Genomic DNA, 17,739 nt, shown 5'->3' on the forward strand with positions numbered 1-17,739 from the left:
AGGGGGAGCCCCTGACCTGGGACAAGGAGCGAGGTTTTGCTGATCCCTGAGCCAGATCCAAGCAGTGCCTTCTGAATAGCACCCGTGCCAACAGGGGAGGCACTTGGAGAGTTGGCGTCAACAGTGAGTGGCACCAATGATGGGGACAGCACCAGCTCCACCATCCAGACCAGAAATGCTGCGAGAGTGAGTGCCAACTTCTGCCGGATCCCACAATGCTGACGATCCGCGGCAGAACAGCTCACCAGGCCAGAGCGCCTCCACAGAGCCCCTCTTAACACAGCTCTCTAGGCAGCTTCTCCCTGCCCATCCAAGATGGCATGCGAGGCGAAGCTGTCTTTGCCCTTCCTGCTTTTGTCGTGTGCTTTTGTCGCGTTCTCATGTTTTGGGTATCAGTGTTCAAGTTGCAAAATGAAAAAAAAAAAAAAGCTAAACTAAACTAAACCAAGATGGGAGCTAAACACACTCCATCCGCAATCCAAGTACGCTTACGGCACAAGCTCCATCACAAAGATAATTGTGTCTAAAACATCTCTGGCCTATACAAAACAATAAGTAAGTAAATAAGAAAAGTACTAATCACTAAATTTAATAAAGTACCTCCTAAGTGCCTCGGACTGTTCTAATTTCGTCTGGTTTCATTTTCTGCCGTTAGTGTCATTACTTCTAATTTATGATGGAAGAAATGAAGGCACGGTACTTAATGCATGTATATTGGCTGCACTATTAATAAATAATTGGATGGTAAGAAATAAAAACCAGCACGGAGAAAAGCCAAGTGTCAGGGCCCCGGGCCAAGGCCCTAACCCAGATGAAGGAAGCACCCTCCAAAAGACCTTCCATCGGAGAATAGCACTCGGTTCCTCTTCTGACATCACCAGGTAGAAGGATAAAAGTCGTTCCCTGAGTCTGTCCGTAGCTCCATCTCGACGACGTAGATGACCTCTGCATTTCTGGAAGGGTCGATGCAGAACAACTTCCTGCAATCTGCAAGGCCTGACTTCCTTGCTTCACAACAAACAAACAAACAAACAAGATGACTGCTCCCGTGTGTTGAAATAATGCAAACAATTATAAGCAGCTGCTGCTTATGAAGTGCTGACTCTGTGCTCGGTATTATTGGCCTTGTATTATTTCCTCTAATTCTCACAGGGACCCTAGGAAGTGGGCACTGTTATTGTGCCCACTTTCCAGACAAGGAAATTGAGGCTAGTGGAGGCAAATTAACTTCTCCCAGATCACACAGCTAATAAGTGCCAGAACAGGGAAATGAATTGCAGTAGGCTCATCTGCGGAGCTCATGATCTGGAGCACTGTGTGGCCATGCAAAGAAGGCTGAGAAGAAAAATGCATTGAATTTTTCTATGCATGTTTGTCAACCGGGTGTTTTTTTTTTAAGCCCAAAAGCTTGCACTAAACTTCACATTATTATCGAAAAGAGCAGATGATTTCGATTCTGGTTGACAGTGGAGAGTGGAGGGCCAACCACTGTCTCCACTATATTCTCTCTCACCCTGATTTCCTCTGGCATCACTTCTGGTCATCTTTCTCTGACCCCACCTTTTTCTCCCTGTCGCGGGCTCTGCTTCCCTCTCAGTAGTGTGGGTGGGCCAACGATTCAACACTCAGTCCTCCAGATACTTCCTTTTCCACCTGCCCTCCGAGAGCCCTCAACCCACAGATCTTCATCTACTAGCATTGTGGTAATGACCCTCTGCACTAGTCTCCAGACCCACATCCCTAGTGGCTTGTAGGACATGTGGGTTGAACTTTTTCCCCCAAGAGCCAAGAGGGGTTTAACTTTGAGAGGACTGGGCATTGTGTGCAGACGTGTTAGAGGATGGTTTTTTGCACAGAGGATGTGCCTACCTCCGAGATGGCTCCCCTTATTTTTAGTTAACTGGTGAGAACGACTGCCCCTCTCCCAGACCCGACAGCCCTGCCCTTCTGTCCAACACACTGCCTTCCACGTGCCTGATTGAGGGTGCAGGGGGTGTTCAATAAACACTTGCTACATGGACAGGTGGGTTTGCAAAGTTTTGAAGTATAAGCACCTTCTTCTTCAACACTGCTCATCTTAGCTGAAAGACAATTGGTATAGTGACTGAGAAAGAGAGTTCCGGACTCAGACACACCTGGCTTCAAATCTTCCTCAACTACTCGAAGCTGTGTGATCTCTGAGCTCAGGTTTCTCATCTGCAGAACTGGGACGATAAACCTAGCTCTTGCTCATTGTTTCCTTGGGAGGATTCAATGAGATAAATCACGTAGCACACTCAGCACAGTGCCTGGCTTATAATAAGGCTCAGTGCATGGTCATCTCTAAGATTATTTCGTATCGCTTTGCTTTTGAACAGGTGGGCAAGCTCTGTAGCCCCAGGGATTACTAAAGAGAGGCCAAGTTCTCTACATCCCCAGGCTGTGGGCTGGTGGCTTTTGTTTTTGTTTTTAATTCAGTAGATAACTAAAGAAAAAGAGGGAGGTAAAAGGGAAGACACTTTCCACAAATGGAGTGTGTGGACTACTCATCAGGCATCACGAGAGTTGCTTTATCTTTTCAATCTCTCGTAACTTCCCACAGCCCAGTTGGAGAATGAACGTTGGGTTTTATTGCTCTCATAATCCACTGTTCCTCAAAGAGCATTTCCTGGATCAACGAGTATTAGAATTACCTGGCCAGGTACCTGATTTGTAGCCTCACAGTTTCTGGAGAAAGGCCAGAGCATCTGTTTCCCCAGTGAATACCATCAAAGTGTGAGGACCTTTGACTTAGTTCTTGTGTCATATCTAAGACTCGATTCTGTGCTTTCTTGTATTTTTACATGTAAGCATGTAATTTCCTCCTTACTTGGACACATTCTTCAAGGTGGGAAGAGTCCTTGTAACTCCACCAGTATACAGCTCAGCCTGAACACATCATCGGGAGTTCATGAAAACATTTGACCAGGTTTAGCTCTCTGCCCTGCAAGGCCCTGACTTTGTCAGTGCCTAAAGATTGGTAGAGACCTTGAGTTAGAATGGCAGTTCACCAATACCCAATATTACTAATATACAGTGTTGAATTTTTAATTAATACTTTCTCATTGTTGGCTGGTTGGGTGTTCTTTTACTGACTGATACACTGAAATTCCTGGCTTACTTACCAGGGAGCAAAATTAACAAGTCTCTGTAAGGGCAGGTCCCTTCTACGCTCTTCGGAGTGTTTGTAAAACAGAAACTCACAGGTCTTCCTGCCTTGTCACAAAGAGTGGGGCCCCTTTGACCAAAATGGTTTATTCAAGTTTTGAACCTATGAATTGAAACATAATTTTCGTTGCAGGATCAGCAATGATATGTGCTAACTTTAAGGAAAAGGAAGAACTTGTTACTTTATGATGTGTTTGTTCCTGAGCAATTGAGAGGTTTGCCATATGTTTTTATGGTAGTTTTCTTTGAGGTTCCATAAACGCCTTCTGGAATGTGGAGCGTCCACCATTAGAGTCGTATGGGAGCTTTTCCAGTGCCCTAATGTCATTAACCCTGCTGCTTTGGTTGCCGTAATATGCATTTATTTCTCTTGCATTTAGAAAGCAATTCTCTGATCCCCAACCCATTTAACCATGTTTGATCTTAACAAGATGAAAAATGTTTGGAATCTAAGCTTATGATCTTTGTGCTACATTTTTGTTTCTTCTAATTCACAGTAGCTTCCCCCACCCCCCTTCTCTTCTTTAGGATCAACACTCTGTGGTAGGCCAGAGCATAGGCCCCAGTCCAAGTCCCAACCCCTGCTCAAATCCAAACACCGGAAGTGGTTACATGAACTCCCAGCAATCACTGTTGAATCAGCAATTGATGGGAAAGAAACAGACTCTACAGAGGCAGATCATGGAGCAGAAACAGCAACTTCTCCTCCAGCAGCAGATGCTGGTTGATGCGGTAAAACTTTCTCCTAATTTCTTCCTGCACGTACCTATGGGCCTAACAGGGAATTCGTTGTTGCCCATTTCTATTTACTGCCCTTTTCTCTGTGCCTACTTTGGTGATAGCAACAAGGGTGTCCTGACTATAAGAGAGGCTAATTCTATACAGAAGTTAAAGTGCTATGGGGAAAAAAACAAAACAAAACTTGATTTACCAGCTGCTGGACAGTTGAAACGCAGGGCACCCCACCTCACTAGCCCTGCCCAGCCCAGGAATGTTAAGAACTACCACCATGGGTATTTGAATGAGGCAAAAGGAATCATTCTTGTGCTACTGCCCTGAGGGGCAGAAGTAGTGGACAGAACTTGAATCAGCTCGAATCCCAACTGATTTTAGAGATAGAAGTGTTTCAAAAACAGTTGTGAAAGCCAGCATGGAGTTTCAGACCTTAAGATTTGGCTTCCAACATAAAGCATCTCAGAATGGAAGATATATTCCCAACTCCCACCATATCTAAGTGGCCTTAAAGAAAGGGCAGGTGGTTATTTCCCAAGCATCGCCCAAGCTTTAACCCTGCTTCACTATTTATCTGCTGTCCCTTCGTATCCTCAGACATACATTCGGGCACTGGTTCAAACCTTTCCCACCTCCGAACAACAAGCCCCGTCTCCAAGCTTCATTCTCTCCCTTCAAACGATTTGGCTAAATGAAGGGAAAAAAAAAAAAGGGGGCAAAGTTAACCATCTCCAGGTTAATAGAGCCAAGGTCTACAAAAATGTGAAAAACCAAATAAAAAATATTTATGCTCAAGAAGCTTTGTAGTAAAAGTCAGAAATCTAGGGCGTGATAAGCACTATAATTCATTCAGTAAATATTAACTAAATTTCAGTCAGAAAACAGCTATAAACAAGACAGACCCTGTCTTTGTCCTTAAGGAGCTCAGAGCCCACAGGATGTCAAATAAATAGGCAATTGTAGGGCATGTGATTAAATGCTATGATGTGGGAAGTACATCAGAGAGGAAATATGTCTACTGAAGATCTGAAGCTGACATAGGAGATGGGGGAAGGAGAAGGAGGATATTCAAGACAGAAGAATCAGCATATTCAAAGACTCAGATACAATAATGTATACTACATATCACATTCGATGTAAGGCATAGAATATGCACAAGGATTAGCAAGTAATAGTCAAGGAGGCCAGAGAGGAGAGGCCAGAGGATAGAGCTTGATACATCAGAATTTACACTGTCTGAAAAGCAATGGAGAGAACTTTAAACAAAGGAGCACTAGACTCAGATTTACAATAAAATATAAACAGGGTAAGGGAAAATGTAATGGAAGAAAGGTAAAATCCAGCCAGGAGAGATTAAAGCAAGTCTCTGAGAAGATGCAAAATTTGACTTTGACTTTGACTTTGAAGGACTATAGAATTCTGATGAATACAGTAGGTAGCGTCCGCCATTCCAACATGAACTTGGGCCAGATACCAAAAGGTACAGCCTCAGTGTATATTTGTTGGTGGCTTTGAGATTGTAAGATTGTATTATGAAATATTTAACACATAATGAAAAGTATGAATAATCACATAATCATTTATTATTTTTAAGGAATGACAAATGGAAAAAGTCTGGAGTCCAGAGCATGTGAGAAGTAGTGAGGAATGAGTAAGGAATAGTGAGCACTAAGTTTACAGGTGACCCTGAGTATTGCCCTAAGGTATAAGATGAAGGGGTGACACTGACTGGATCACAAAGTGACACAACTAATTTATTCTATAAATCTTCTAGAAGTTTTCAAAACTCTACCTGTCCCATGTACTCTCTCCCTTTTTTGATCTTCATCAACTACATAGCTTGAAAACAAGGGCTATGGAAGAGAAAAACATACAATCTAAGACTGACGCGCTGGGCACACTTTTCATTATTCCCACCAGTACTAGTAATGTGTTGAATTACAACATGCAGAGTTTGAATTTCTGGATTTTCAGCTCTGATTAAAAGGCAAGGGAACACACCATGAGGGTCTTGTCCTGGCACTGGCCTACCTCTCATTGGACTCCAGTTGAATCACCACTGGGGCAGGTGCAAAAGGCATCGGCATAAACTGTGAGAGATGAATGACAATGAGCTGATGGTTTTGTGGTTTTTATAAACCTTTCACATTTCTCTTTGTTTGGATGCCATTGACGGTGCCTGTGCTTTTTAGCATATCCAGGAAGAAATAGTCTTTGATACCGCTTTTCATTAGCATATGCTTTGTAGTCATTTCCCGTCAGTTGGCAAGGCCAGAAAGGCGCCTAAATTGAGACATTTTCTCATGAATGTGTGTTATCCTTACTCTCCATTATTCTCCCACCAATGAAGAAGAACAAAGAGGAAAGATGAGTAGTACTTAACACAATAGGCATCACAATAACCAGTGCAGTTTGTGTACCTACTGTGTGCCAGGCGCCATGCTGAGCTTTTACAGAAGTAGAGGATTAATCCTTATAACCAGAGTACGAGGGAGGTCATAGCATTATCTGCATTTCACATTTTTGAGATGACAGTACCAAAGCAGGACAGATGAGTGCAACAGCATTTATTTCTTTGGTAGGTTTTTAGGTCCAAGTTATTGGGTTGAGTTATAGGGTCCATGTCCATGAGATATGAGTGGATAAGTTACATTTCATGTTGCACAGAAGTAATCTCGGGGATGACCTGTGAGTTTACACTTACACAGAATGGGAACGTGCTCCTTTTGCACGGAATGGGCATGGGAACAGTCTGCATTCTGTTCTGGAGGCTGGTCTTTGCTACTCCTCAGCAGGAAGTGACAGACAAAATGGCAGTTCCATGATAGTCCATACACAAGGCCATTAAGTCTAACTCATTTGTGAACAAGTAGTTTAAGTAATTAAAGCTTCCAGAGATGTATTGTTAACCCTTTGAACAACCTAATTGCTCCCGTGCAAAAAAAAGTCAGTAAGTAGGTTGAATACACATAAAAATAAGTCCAGATTTGAGATCTAGTCTTTCATGGGGAACCGAGAGCCTGATTCTTTCCCTCTCTCTCTCTCTCTTTCTCTCTTTCACACACACACATGCAAACATGTGCGTGAATGTGCAAATCCTTTTTCTTCAACTTAAACAGCAGAAACACCTAATTCCATAAGAAAACAAATGATAGATGCTTTTGAAAAAGAGAAGAATTCAGAAAGTCTCATGCTTGGCAAAAAAATCAAAACTGTCAGCTTGCACAATAGTTTATAACAAGAATGGTTGAACATCACCACATTTGGGTTCATGGAACATCTCAAGCTGTTTCTTAAACATTTAGGGTTTGGGAAAAACCATAAAGAGTTTCACCAACCACTTTTTCCCTTAATTTGTAAGCCCATATTTAAAAGCAATGTAATCCATATGTTTCTGATTCATTTACACTTAGCTCATCAAAATTGTGTTTTATACGAATTACTTGATGCCCAAAAACCCTGTGAGTCTTTCAAGTTTTTTTCTTAGAAACAAGAATTTGAACTTAATTTGTTGTTGTTTTAAGGCTATTTTTTTCCTTTATAGTAGATTTGTTCTACTTGGAAGGTTTGGAATTTGATGGGAAACTGACAAATACATGGTTAAGTGGGATCTAAGTTAGCCAGCTCACATTTGGCTTCCATCTAATTTGTCTACCTTTACAAGGTTTTCTTTTCTATTTATTGACTTTTCTATAATGATATTGTTCTGTCTACCTATGCTGGTTGTGCTTATCTTTGAAAATGGAAGTTGCTTTGGGGTTCACACAAAGTTGCAGTAAAGCAATTCTAAAAACTTCCTGATCCATGCTGAGAAAGAAAAGAACTGACATGACACTCACAGCCAGGCCATTAAAGACATAAACAATCTTATAGAAAACTGACCTTAGATGGGGTTATTCTGAGACCACGATAAAACGAGACAAAATAGGCCACTTCATAACTTTGTCTTACTATAGACACAAGGCCATTGAGAAACCCACAAAAATACCAACCTACCTTTTGCTAAATGAGTGATGGCCACTTCTTTACTCAATGATGGAATCAACCTCCCTTTCTGACAGCTTACAATCTAGAACAAATCCTTGCTTCCTTAGACCCTCCCTAAATCACCCAAGCAAAGCCGGAATCCTATAATAGCTTCTTTCTAACATACTAGTACGAAGACACCACTTGGACCCCCATGATGTGCATTCTCCCTCACCGCAATGAGAAATAAACCCAGTAGGTGTGTTCCTGGCGGTCTTTGGCTAAAGGCATTGATAATATAGAAAGAATGTGCCTACTTCCTCTTTTAGCTCCCAAACTCACCTACCATTAAGAGCTAATGGTGACTGATTCCAGAGGGAAGAAAAGAAAGGGGCCTGGGAAAATTCTGTGCTTTGAGAGAATGGGACACAGAGAAACAGAGAAGCAAGTATTGTATTGTGTGGCAGGAAAAGAGTCCGAGTCTTTGACCCAGGATCCGATTTCTGTTCTCCCATTCTGTGATCTTTGTCAAGTTACATGACCTATGGAAGCTTCCATTCTTCATTTATTAAGTGGGAATAATCACACCTATCTTCAAGGGTTGTTTTTTTTGGGGGGGAGGGGGGAATGAGGTAATGTGCTTATAGTGTCCCTACCAGTACCTGATAGTTATCTCCCGGCATCTCCAGATTTAGCAAATAAAAATATAGGATTCCCAAGTGTCCTGTATTTTCTCTGACAATCCTACTCCTATAGGCTTTCTACACCCTGTGGGACCACAATTAAATAATAGGTACCATAGCATATCAGACGTGCTACAAAATGAAACCAGAAACACCCTCTCAAGAAGCACAGGAATTTAGTTTTCACTGAAATCTAATTGCAAAATAAAGAAAATGAGATTAGTTCCTAGACTCAAAACACACAGTGAATGTTAAGGAGAAGTAGAAATTATACTGCCCTGCAGGAAATTTATTGAAACTGAGAAGACTTGTCTCTGAATTAAGACCTACTAAATAAGGTCTGTGATACACAGCTATGATGGCAAAATTGTTCTTATAGTCTTACTTTTTTGAATCAACAGTCTGTGAATGTTTGCAAGTGGGAAAGTAAGTATGCAACTTAATATGTTTTCACTTGTGTTTGTTTTCAAGGAGAAAATTTCTCCGCAGGATCAAATCAATAGACATTTGACAAGGCCACCCCCAGATTATAAAGACCAAAGAAGAAACGCAGGCAGCATGCAGCCAACTGCCCAGTATTCTGGTGAGTGTTCTTAAAAATCGGTGAAAATCATTAACTGCAGAAGAAAGAAACTTGTTCCATTTTGATGTTTCCTCCTCTTCCCACCTCATATTGAAATATAACATCTTTCTTAGAATCCTTCATTAGATCCCATTTAACTCTCAGATCAAGACCAAACTGGGTATTTTTTTTTGTCTTTCCATCAGTTCTTGACGATTCTCGTCCTGCACTCACCTAGTTCACTGCCCTCCAGATTACCCCTTAGAGTTCAAAAGAGCTTAACTATTTCCTAACCGCTGTGTTCAACCATTCTGCTCCCAGCAAATATCTGGACCCAGATCATGTAAGGGAAGCAGACATTTCTCCCTCTTGGGACTTGCGTAAAGTCCAATCTTCTTGTCTCCGTTTCTGGACTCATCTCTCTGGAACAAATAGTCCTGCCACCAAGACATAATTGAAAAGCAAATGAGGATTCATGAAGTCTCGCAAAAAAAACAAAACAAAACAAACAAAAAAAAAACCCAACAAAGGTGGACCGCATTTAGGATACAAAGTAAAACTTCCTAATTTTGCTCCATGTAACATAAGTGGTGGGCACTACCACTAAAATCTCTCTGCTCCCTCTCCAAACTCTAAAAGAACCTCTCCTAGACCTAACCCAGACTGTTCCTGCCTTCTCCTATTTAGAATGGATTCAAGTCCCATCTACCCAGAACTCTGCACTTTCTCATGTAAATTAAGCTTGTCCTCAATTTTTCCAAGTTCTCTCTATTTTGCCTGTTACCTTCATCTATCCAGGAAGGCATGCAGAAGATTATCTAAAGGAGGTGCCATGAATATTCCTGTTTTTAAAAAATATTTTCTGGTCCTGTTATGCATGGTAATAACTATATTGTACTAATGTATTTAAGCTCTTTAAATGTACCAGACTGTCTTTCACCACTAAAATTTGGAATGAGATATATGCAATCCACTCTCTAAGATTACTTTGTCTCAGGCCCCAGACTGGATTCTCTATTTGATTCTGTCTTCAAGGTAGTTGAAAGACAAGATGGAGGTTCATTTGGAACATGGCTTCTCAGTGATAATGGCTTATCCGTGGTCACGGGGAAGCTAGGAGCCCTTTGAAATATTCTGAAAAACTCAAGATGCATGTTTGGACTTTTCCCATTCATATAAAAGAATCTCAAGGATGGTGGTTTCATGGTGGCTGTACCATGTTGTCAGGGATCCAGGTTTCTTTTGTCTTTCTGTTCCACCTTCTTTAACATGTAGCTTCCCTCCTAAGGATGGCCTTTTGGCCACTACACTGCCATCCTTCAGATCCATATTCCAAAAAGAAAGATAAAAGGAGGGAAAAGGTAAAATGGCCTCCCAAATGAGTCAGATTCTCTTTTTAAAATAGGCTTCTTGGGCTCTCACCTAGTAACTTCTACCTTTAGTCAGAATTTATTCATCTGGATCCCTCCATCACCAAGGAAATTTGGAAAATGTGGCTTTTCAGCTGGGCACATTGCTGAAAAATCAAGGGTCTGTTTTTCTAAGGGATACAGGGAGGCTGGATACTTGGTAGGCACCCGCAGATCACTTTCACAGGGCATTTTCCCAAGGGAGGGATCTTGAGCATCCAGTTACTGACCCCTAAATGGTTAAGAACCATTGCTCTAGAGCATTGAACTTCCCATGACTTCTGAGAATGAAATAAACAACAAGCACAACACAAACTCTTTTATTTTTTTATTTTAATCTCAGTACAGTAAGAATTACCTTGCCCAGATGTTAATATAAGAAGTTATGTATGAAAATCACATGGAACAATTTTAACCACGTATTAGGAGCTTCTAAATATTAACTGTGATTGATATTTTGTGATCTTTATGGAAATTCTCCCCATTCTGGTACTTTAAAAATATTGCCCTCCTCATAAATCTTCTCAGGGCATATTTTCAAAATAGAGAACACTAGAGGGAATGATTTTTAAAATCTTTAAATTTTTTTCCATAACACTTTCATAGTGTCACTCCACTTCTCATGAAACCTTTAGACCCAACGGATGTTGCTTACCCTCATCAGCTGTCTGTGAACTCTTTGCTGTTCAAGCATCTCATACCTGACTGTGCTCCCTCTTTATCAAACTCTCACTGCCCTACCAGTGCAGGGCTCTGTGCTCAGTCTGGACATACAAGGAGATACAAGAGACTGATCCTGCCTTCAAGGGGTATGTAGTCTAGTGGAGACATATTTTAAAACAAATAGCAAGGACTTCAGTCCATCCAGCCGTGTGCCATGCTAGCTATCCCCAAGCAGTCAGGGTACCCTAGGGCTACAACTACAGCCATGCTCTCTTCATACACTCCTGTTCTGAGATTTGTATATGTGTCTAATTCTTGTTTATTAGTATTTCTGATTCTCTGAGTGTCCCTGCATCTCTGCAGGGAGAGTACTTTAAAAGAGTATCTTTCTCCAAGTTACACATGTACTTCAATCTCTCATTAACTCATTCATTCAATACCAACTGAATACTGACTTTGCGCCATCCACTAGGCTTAGAGAATATGACAGTGAAAAAAACAGGTGCAAATGTTTTTCCCCGTGGAACTTATCATCTACAAGGCACTTATTTCCAACTTCTTGGCATACCAGTTTTGCTTCCCAAGATGTTTTCCCAAGATGACTTCAACCTCCCCAAGTCAGGAAGATTTTAATGTGTTGACTAATCACTCTCTGATATGTGGAAGCTCACTATTCGACAGCCTATGATTGATGGTTCTACTTTGGGGTTCTATGGATTTCCTAAGACGAGGGCTAACTAAGTGCTGAGTGAAAACTTCAAACAGCAAATCCTTCTGGAAAAAGCAGGCGAGAATATCCGGGAAAACTTAATGAAGGAGCTTAGACCTTGGCCTGAGCCTTGAAGAAAAAGTAAGGCTCAGCAACTTAAGAAGGGCATCATGGGAGGGGGAAATAGCATGAGCAAAGGTAGCTCAACGTACATGGATAACAGTGCAATAGTAACTATACCTCCTGGAGCAGAGGGCTTTCCACATGGAGATAATCAGCGAAGCACGGAATACCTTGAATTCCAGATGTTTAAATAGATGGGAATTTACCCTTTGGACACTTGGGAGCCACTCATGGAAGCTTCTTGAGTGGGGATAATGCAGATGGATAACTGGACATGATTTTCAAGGCCACAGGTTTGGAATATTAATCTAGTAGCCACCTATGGGATTCATCCACACTTTCTTATTTGGACCTGAGGTAACCAGAGGCATGGATTTCATAACAGATGGTTAATCAGAGTTGTAGTCTGGTCTCAGAACAGAGTAAAGCCAATTCCAAATGAAAGAAAGATTGACTATCACCTCTTCTCAAAGGCTCCAGAAGAGGAATAAAGTAAAATCTAAAAACCAGAGCCATTTTAGTGTAGCCTTTTTTTCTAGAATATATAAACTCTTGACCAAGGGATGACCTAAGTGATACTTCCCTTGCAAACTGTCTCACTTCTTTTATATAGTACCTGTGATGATTATTTCTCTTTATTTGTCCCTTCACCTGAAAACAGTTTCAGAGTTGATAAGTTATTGCAAATTTCTATAATAGAGGAGATAACCTATGGTTATAAACTAATATAACTGTCTTCTTTTTCTCAGGTGGCTCATCAGCAGTGACTTTAAACTCTAACCAGGCTTTGGCAAACCCAGTTTCGACGCATACCATTTTGACTCCAAATTCCAGCCTCCTGTCTACTTCCCATGGGACAAGAATGCCGTCGTTACCCACAGCAGTTCAGAATATGGGGATGTATGGAAATCTGCCTTGCAGTCAACCTGGCACATACAACGTCACTTCAGGAATAAATCAGTTGACCCAACAGAGAAACCCAAACCAACTGATAGCAAATCAAAACAACCCTCTAATGCCACGGCCACCTGCCTTAGGGGCAAGTAATAATAACAACGTGGCTACTTTTGGAGCTGGACCTGTCAGCAATTCGCAACAATTGAGACCAAATTTAACCCATAGCATGGCAAGCATGCCCGCACAGAGAACATCAAATGTTATGATCACATCCAGCACAACCGCACCAAACTGGGCCTCTCAAGACACGACAACCAAACAACAGGAAGCCCTGAAGTCCACGGCAGTCCGCTTCCCCACAGGTGCACCTGCAGCCTACACTCCAAACCAGTCACTGCAGCAGGCAGTCGGCAGCCAGCAGTTTTCCCAGAGGGCAGCGGCCCCTCCTAACCAGTTAACACCAGCAGTGCAAATGAGACCCATGAACCAAATGAACCAAACATTAAATGGACAAACCATGGGTCCACTCAGAAGTCTGAATCTCAGACCCAATCAGCTAAGCACACAGATCTTGCCTAATTTGAACCAGTCGGGAACAGGGTTGAGCCAGCCGAGGACAGGCATGAGCCAGACACCATCTATGACACCAGGCAACTTTCCTTCACCCAACCAAAGTTCCAGGGCTTTTCAAGGAACTGACCATGGCAGTGACTTAGCTTTTGACTTTCTCAACCAACAGACTGATAACATGGGCCCTGCCCTGAACAGTGATGCTGATTTCATTGATTCCTTATTGAAGACAGAGCCCGGTAACGACGACTGGATGAAAGACATCAATCTTGATGAAATTCTGGGGAACAACTCCTAAAGGAGAAGAGAGGGACGATTAATATACTCTAAGCACTAAAAGGCAGTATTTTACGAGGACTCTGTAAAGGCCAAACTCTTGACTTTTAGTTGGATGATATGAAGACACCTTGGCTTAAAAATGGAAGCGGAAAGTAACTGTAGTGCTCGGTTCAAACGCTTGTTTTAAATCTCAACCCTGAAAGTAAAATATTGGGATCACTTTTCCCTGTCTAAACTCCAGGACAGAGTATCCAGTTTGCCCAAACAGAACTGTGATGTTGATGTGTAATTAGTTGTGTAAAATAGGCCTTCCAAGCTCCTTTCCTCCCTGAAAGAAAAGTAATAGACCTTGTAGCTCATTAAACCCCATGTCACACGGAGGTACTAGTTCCAAGCAGCAAGCAACAAATTCCTTAATTTGCTCGAATAGATAGATGGAAGTGTGATTGAATCTTTCCACTCTGTCTTTTCATTTAGTTTCCCTAAGACTTCCAGGGCAGATGGAAATGTTATAGGTTTGTTTGGAGTCACCAGTGTCCTAAGTAGAGAAAAGCCAGAGAAACTAGAGAGCGGCCAGTGGATTATAGAATTTCTTCCCCAGGTTCACCTCTCACTTTGTCAATATTCCTACATATGCTATACTTCAGCAACATGCTGTGTTGAGTGATGAAACAAGATTGCAGGGCTATCCAACTTTATCTGGGCTTCCACAACCAATTTCTGAATGCATTTCCAAGTCTTAGATACAACCACGACCTGTCCTAATCATACTGAAATATTCGTGCATCCCTGTCGGCATCAGATTTCACTATTTAAAAAAGAAAACATCCCATTGGACAACGCTGTAAAGGAGATTTATTTAGCCCCCAATGACCTGGGGTGTTACCTATTGTGATGATGCCTACTGGTTAGTTTCCTCGCTGAGTGAAATTGAGCCTTGTCTTCCCTGCTTATGTTGATGACCAGAGACAGATTTGTAAGCAAACTGAGATAAGAAAGTATCTTGTTTTGATTGGAGATAAGACACAGAAGGTCAGGACAAGAAATGGTGGGGATGGATGGGTACAATCTATTTCATAGGGTTTGAAGGAAAGCATAATTGAGAGAGAAAACAATCTGTCCTGATTTGGGCATATTGTTTGGGTAAAGAGCTAAATAGAATGTAGCAATCCATACATTCTTTGCTCCCTGACTGATGTGTCTTTACCACATGCTAGATGGACCCTTCATCTCTAAGCCTTCTCCCTCAGGGCTGAGCACTGTATCAAAGAAAGAAGTTTGGTTGAGTCATGTAACCTCAGTGCCCACACACAGACCAGCTGTAAAATCAGGAGAATGTGTGCTGATTCGGATCAGATGAAAAATATTGCTATTATTTTCCTCATTACAGAAGAACATAGGTTATCTTCAGCCTTTTTAGTTATACATCCACATATTCAATCATCAAATGTAATTTAACTGAAGTTGTTTCACAACTAAGTCTTTAAATATCTGTCCTAAAAAGATCATATTTTGAAAGTTCCGCAAAGCCCTCTCTCAATCTTTAAAATGTCTAGACGCACTCTCTTTTACACAATACCAACATCCCTGGCCCAGAATCTCTTCTGTGCTGGGTTGTAAATATGAATAAATTACTTGTTTTGTAAACTTTTGTAAAGAATATTTTGGTAGAAATACTTAAAACATATTCTTTGGGTTATATTTATACATATGTGAAATAAATATACTATCAAAAGGTTATATTTTATACAAAAAGTAAATTGTTACCTTTTGTATGCTAATATACAAAGTTTTGTATAATATGATGGTTTATTTTTAGCTCTACACTTAAACCATAAGAGGTCAAGTGAGAACTTTTGAAAAACTATCAAGAGGCTTGTTTAGACAAAGTTATATTCTGAAACCTTCATAAGAAAGCATTCCAGGTTTCAATTTTTTCTTTTCTTTCCCTGCTCCCAAATTCTTTTTTAAACCCATAGTTCTTGTGTCTTATTTGGTTATACTGCTGTGCACATTGTATTGGTTCTTGCTGCATGTGATCTACTGTGTGTTTTCCCATTTTATAAAACAGTGTTTCTCCATGCAAAAAAAAAAAAGGAAAAAAAATATGTACATATAAACACTCTTATTTTATGACTCCTCCCTGTTGCTGTATATATCTGCCAGCACGTCCCAGGTACACTCCTGTGATTCAGCTTATTTTTACCCTAACATAAATAGTATGTTTTGTAGTAGCTATCAAATTTAAGAGATAAAGCAATCAGAATGTTTGGATCTTCTTCTATCTTAATGTGAATTTCATAATTAATGTCTATTTATTCAGCTATTCATTAAAATACAGGATTCTTTGGAAAAAAAATGGTGTAGTCCATAGTTTCTGTTTTTTGGCAGCCTATTACCAAAGATGACGTAATTTTCCAGAGAGCTGAGATAATGACAATGTGATAGACATACTGTAGCCAAAACTTTAAGATTTACAACTTAAAAGCTATTGGAATACAATCTCCCATTTATACAAATACCAGACTACTTAATTGTTGGCATTGTTTATCATTCTGACATATTATACAGGAGGTAGAAGGCATTTTCCTTTTTTTTTTTTTTTTTTATTCAAAGACTAGAAAGCAATTTAAGCAAATAATTCATTCTTGGCTTTGTGTTAAGCCCAATGAAGATAAATAACTCTGCTCTAAGTGAATGCATTAATACTACTTGCATTACTGTAACTGTACCCATAACTGTAAAGACTTCAACTTGTAAAACAAGTACTTTGTATTGTGTGTAATTTCATGTGTTAAAAAATAGTTTTAAAAAATTCAGAAGTCGTTCTCTTGTATGAAATCATACTTTCAGTCACCAGCAATATTGTTGCCGTATCACAGAAAGTTCTGAGAACTATTAATAGTGATGGGCAGATTTATTCTCTGGGAAGCTTCTCATACTAGTGAAATACTGTCTTGTGTCCTTTCAATGTTCTTTAGTTCACTTAGAAAGTTTGTATTAAGATCCTATATGCACAGGACTACTCAATACTGAAGAAACAGTCCCTAATTATCAGGCATGGTGGGTCTTTGGGCATTTTTCAGACCAGTCTGAGCAAACGCAAGGCCAGGTAAACACAGCCTCGCTGAACATATTTACACATTCCCTCTTGAGAGTCAAAGAGGTTAACAAAAAGATGGGTGGAGGCAATGAGAACCCTCCTCACCGAATGTTCTTGCTCCCCTGTGGAAGTATGTTGCTGGGGTTCCATTGTCCATTTCCCCTCTGCCAGAAAGATGTGAGATACTATCCTTTTCATTAGTGTTATTAATGGAGGAATAATAAAATTGACATTTTATATAGTCCCTGTCAAATGACTCTGGAAAGTTCAATAGTAAACAGATAAAATTGACATCAATTAAAAAAAATAAAATACACAAATTAAGAGAAAGAAAGGTATAATTCTAGAATTACCTATGAATCCTAGTAGGTACCCATGGAAGTAGACCCGAGGAGAGGAGATGCGAGAGTGAAAAAATCAGGAGCTCTGCTTTTTCCCTGGCTGCAATTGCTAAAGGCAGTTCAAAGTCTTCATTAATTATTAATGTATTTATTTATTTATTTATTTTAGAGAGAGCAAATGCAAGTGGGGGAGGGAGATGGGCAGAGGGAGGGAGAAAGAGAATCTTAAGCAGGCTCCAGGCTCAGTGAAGAGCTCAATGTGGGGCTCGATCCCATGATCCTGAGATCGTGACCTGAGCTGAAATCAGGAGTTGGTCACTCAATCAAGTGAGCTACCCAGGCACCTGGTAAATTAAATTCTTAAACATTTTATCTTCTATTTCCATTTTATAGCTCTGTGACTGTGTTTTCTCACCCAGAAAAGGAGAGTGTGGGGTTGAAATAGCTCTTTATTCCTTTTCAACTAGAAGCCTCTGATTTTTTTCCAAAGCTAAGTGGAAAATTAACCCCCAAAAC

The 17,739-nt window shown here is 40.6% G+C and overlaps 1 protein-coding gene across 2 annotated transcripts in view; it reads left to right on the forward strand.

Moving 5' to 3' along the window:
• The window catches only part of MAML2 (mastermind like transcriptional coactivator 2), a 347,482-nt gene extending 330,884 nt beyond the window's left edge, over positions 1 to 16,598 (forward strand). The window contains exons 3-5 of one of the 2 annotated variants that reach the window (XM_043579888.1): positions 3,715 to 3,918; positions 9,039 to 9,150; positions 12,783 to 16,598. In XM_043579888.1, the coding sequence (XP_043435823.1) occupies positions 3,715 to 3,918; positions 9,039 to 9,150; positions 12,783 to 13,798 (1,332 nt within the window). In that variant the 3' untranslated portion in view covers positions 13,799 to 16,598. The remainder of the gene's footprint in view (positions 1 to 3,714; positions 3,919 to 9,038; positions 9,151 to 12,782) is intronic. The other variant, XM_043579889.1, reaches the window with a different exon arrangement.
• Positions 16,599 to 17,739: the final 1,141 nt, after the last annotated feature.

This window comes from Prionailurus bengalensis, chromosome D1, assembly GCF_016509475.1.
Source record: "Prionailurus bengalensis isolate Pbe53 chromosome D1, Fcat_Pben_1.1_paternal_pri, whole genome shotgun sequence".
NCBI classification, from domain to species: domain Eukaryota; kingdom Metazoa; phylum Chordata; class Mammalia; order Carnivora; family Felidae; genus Prionailurus; species Prionailurus bengalensis.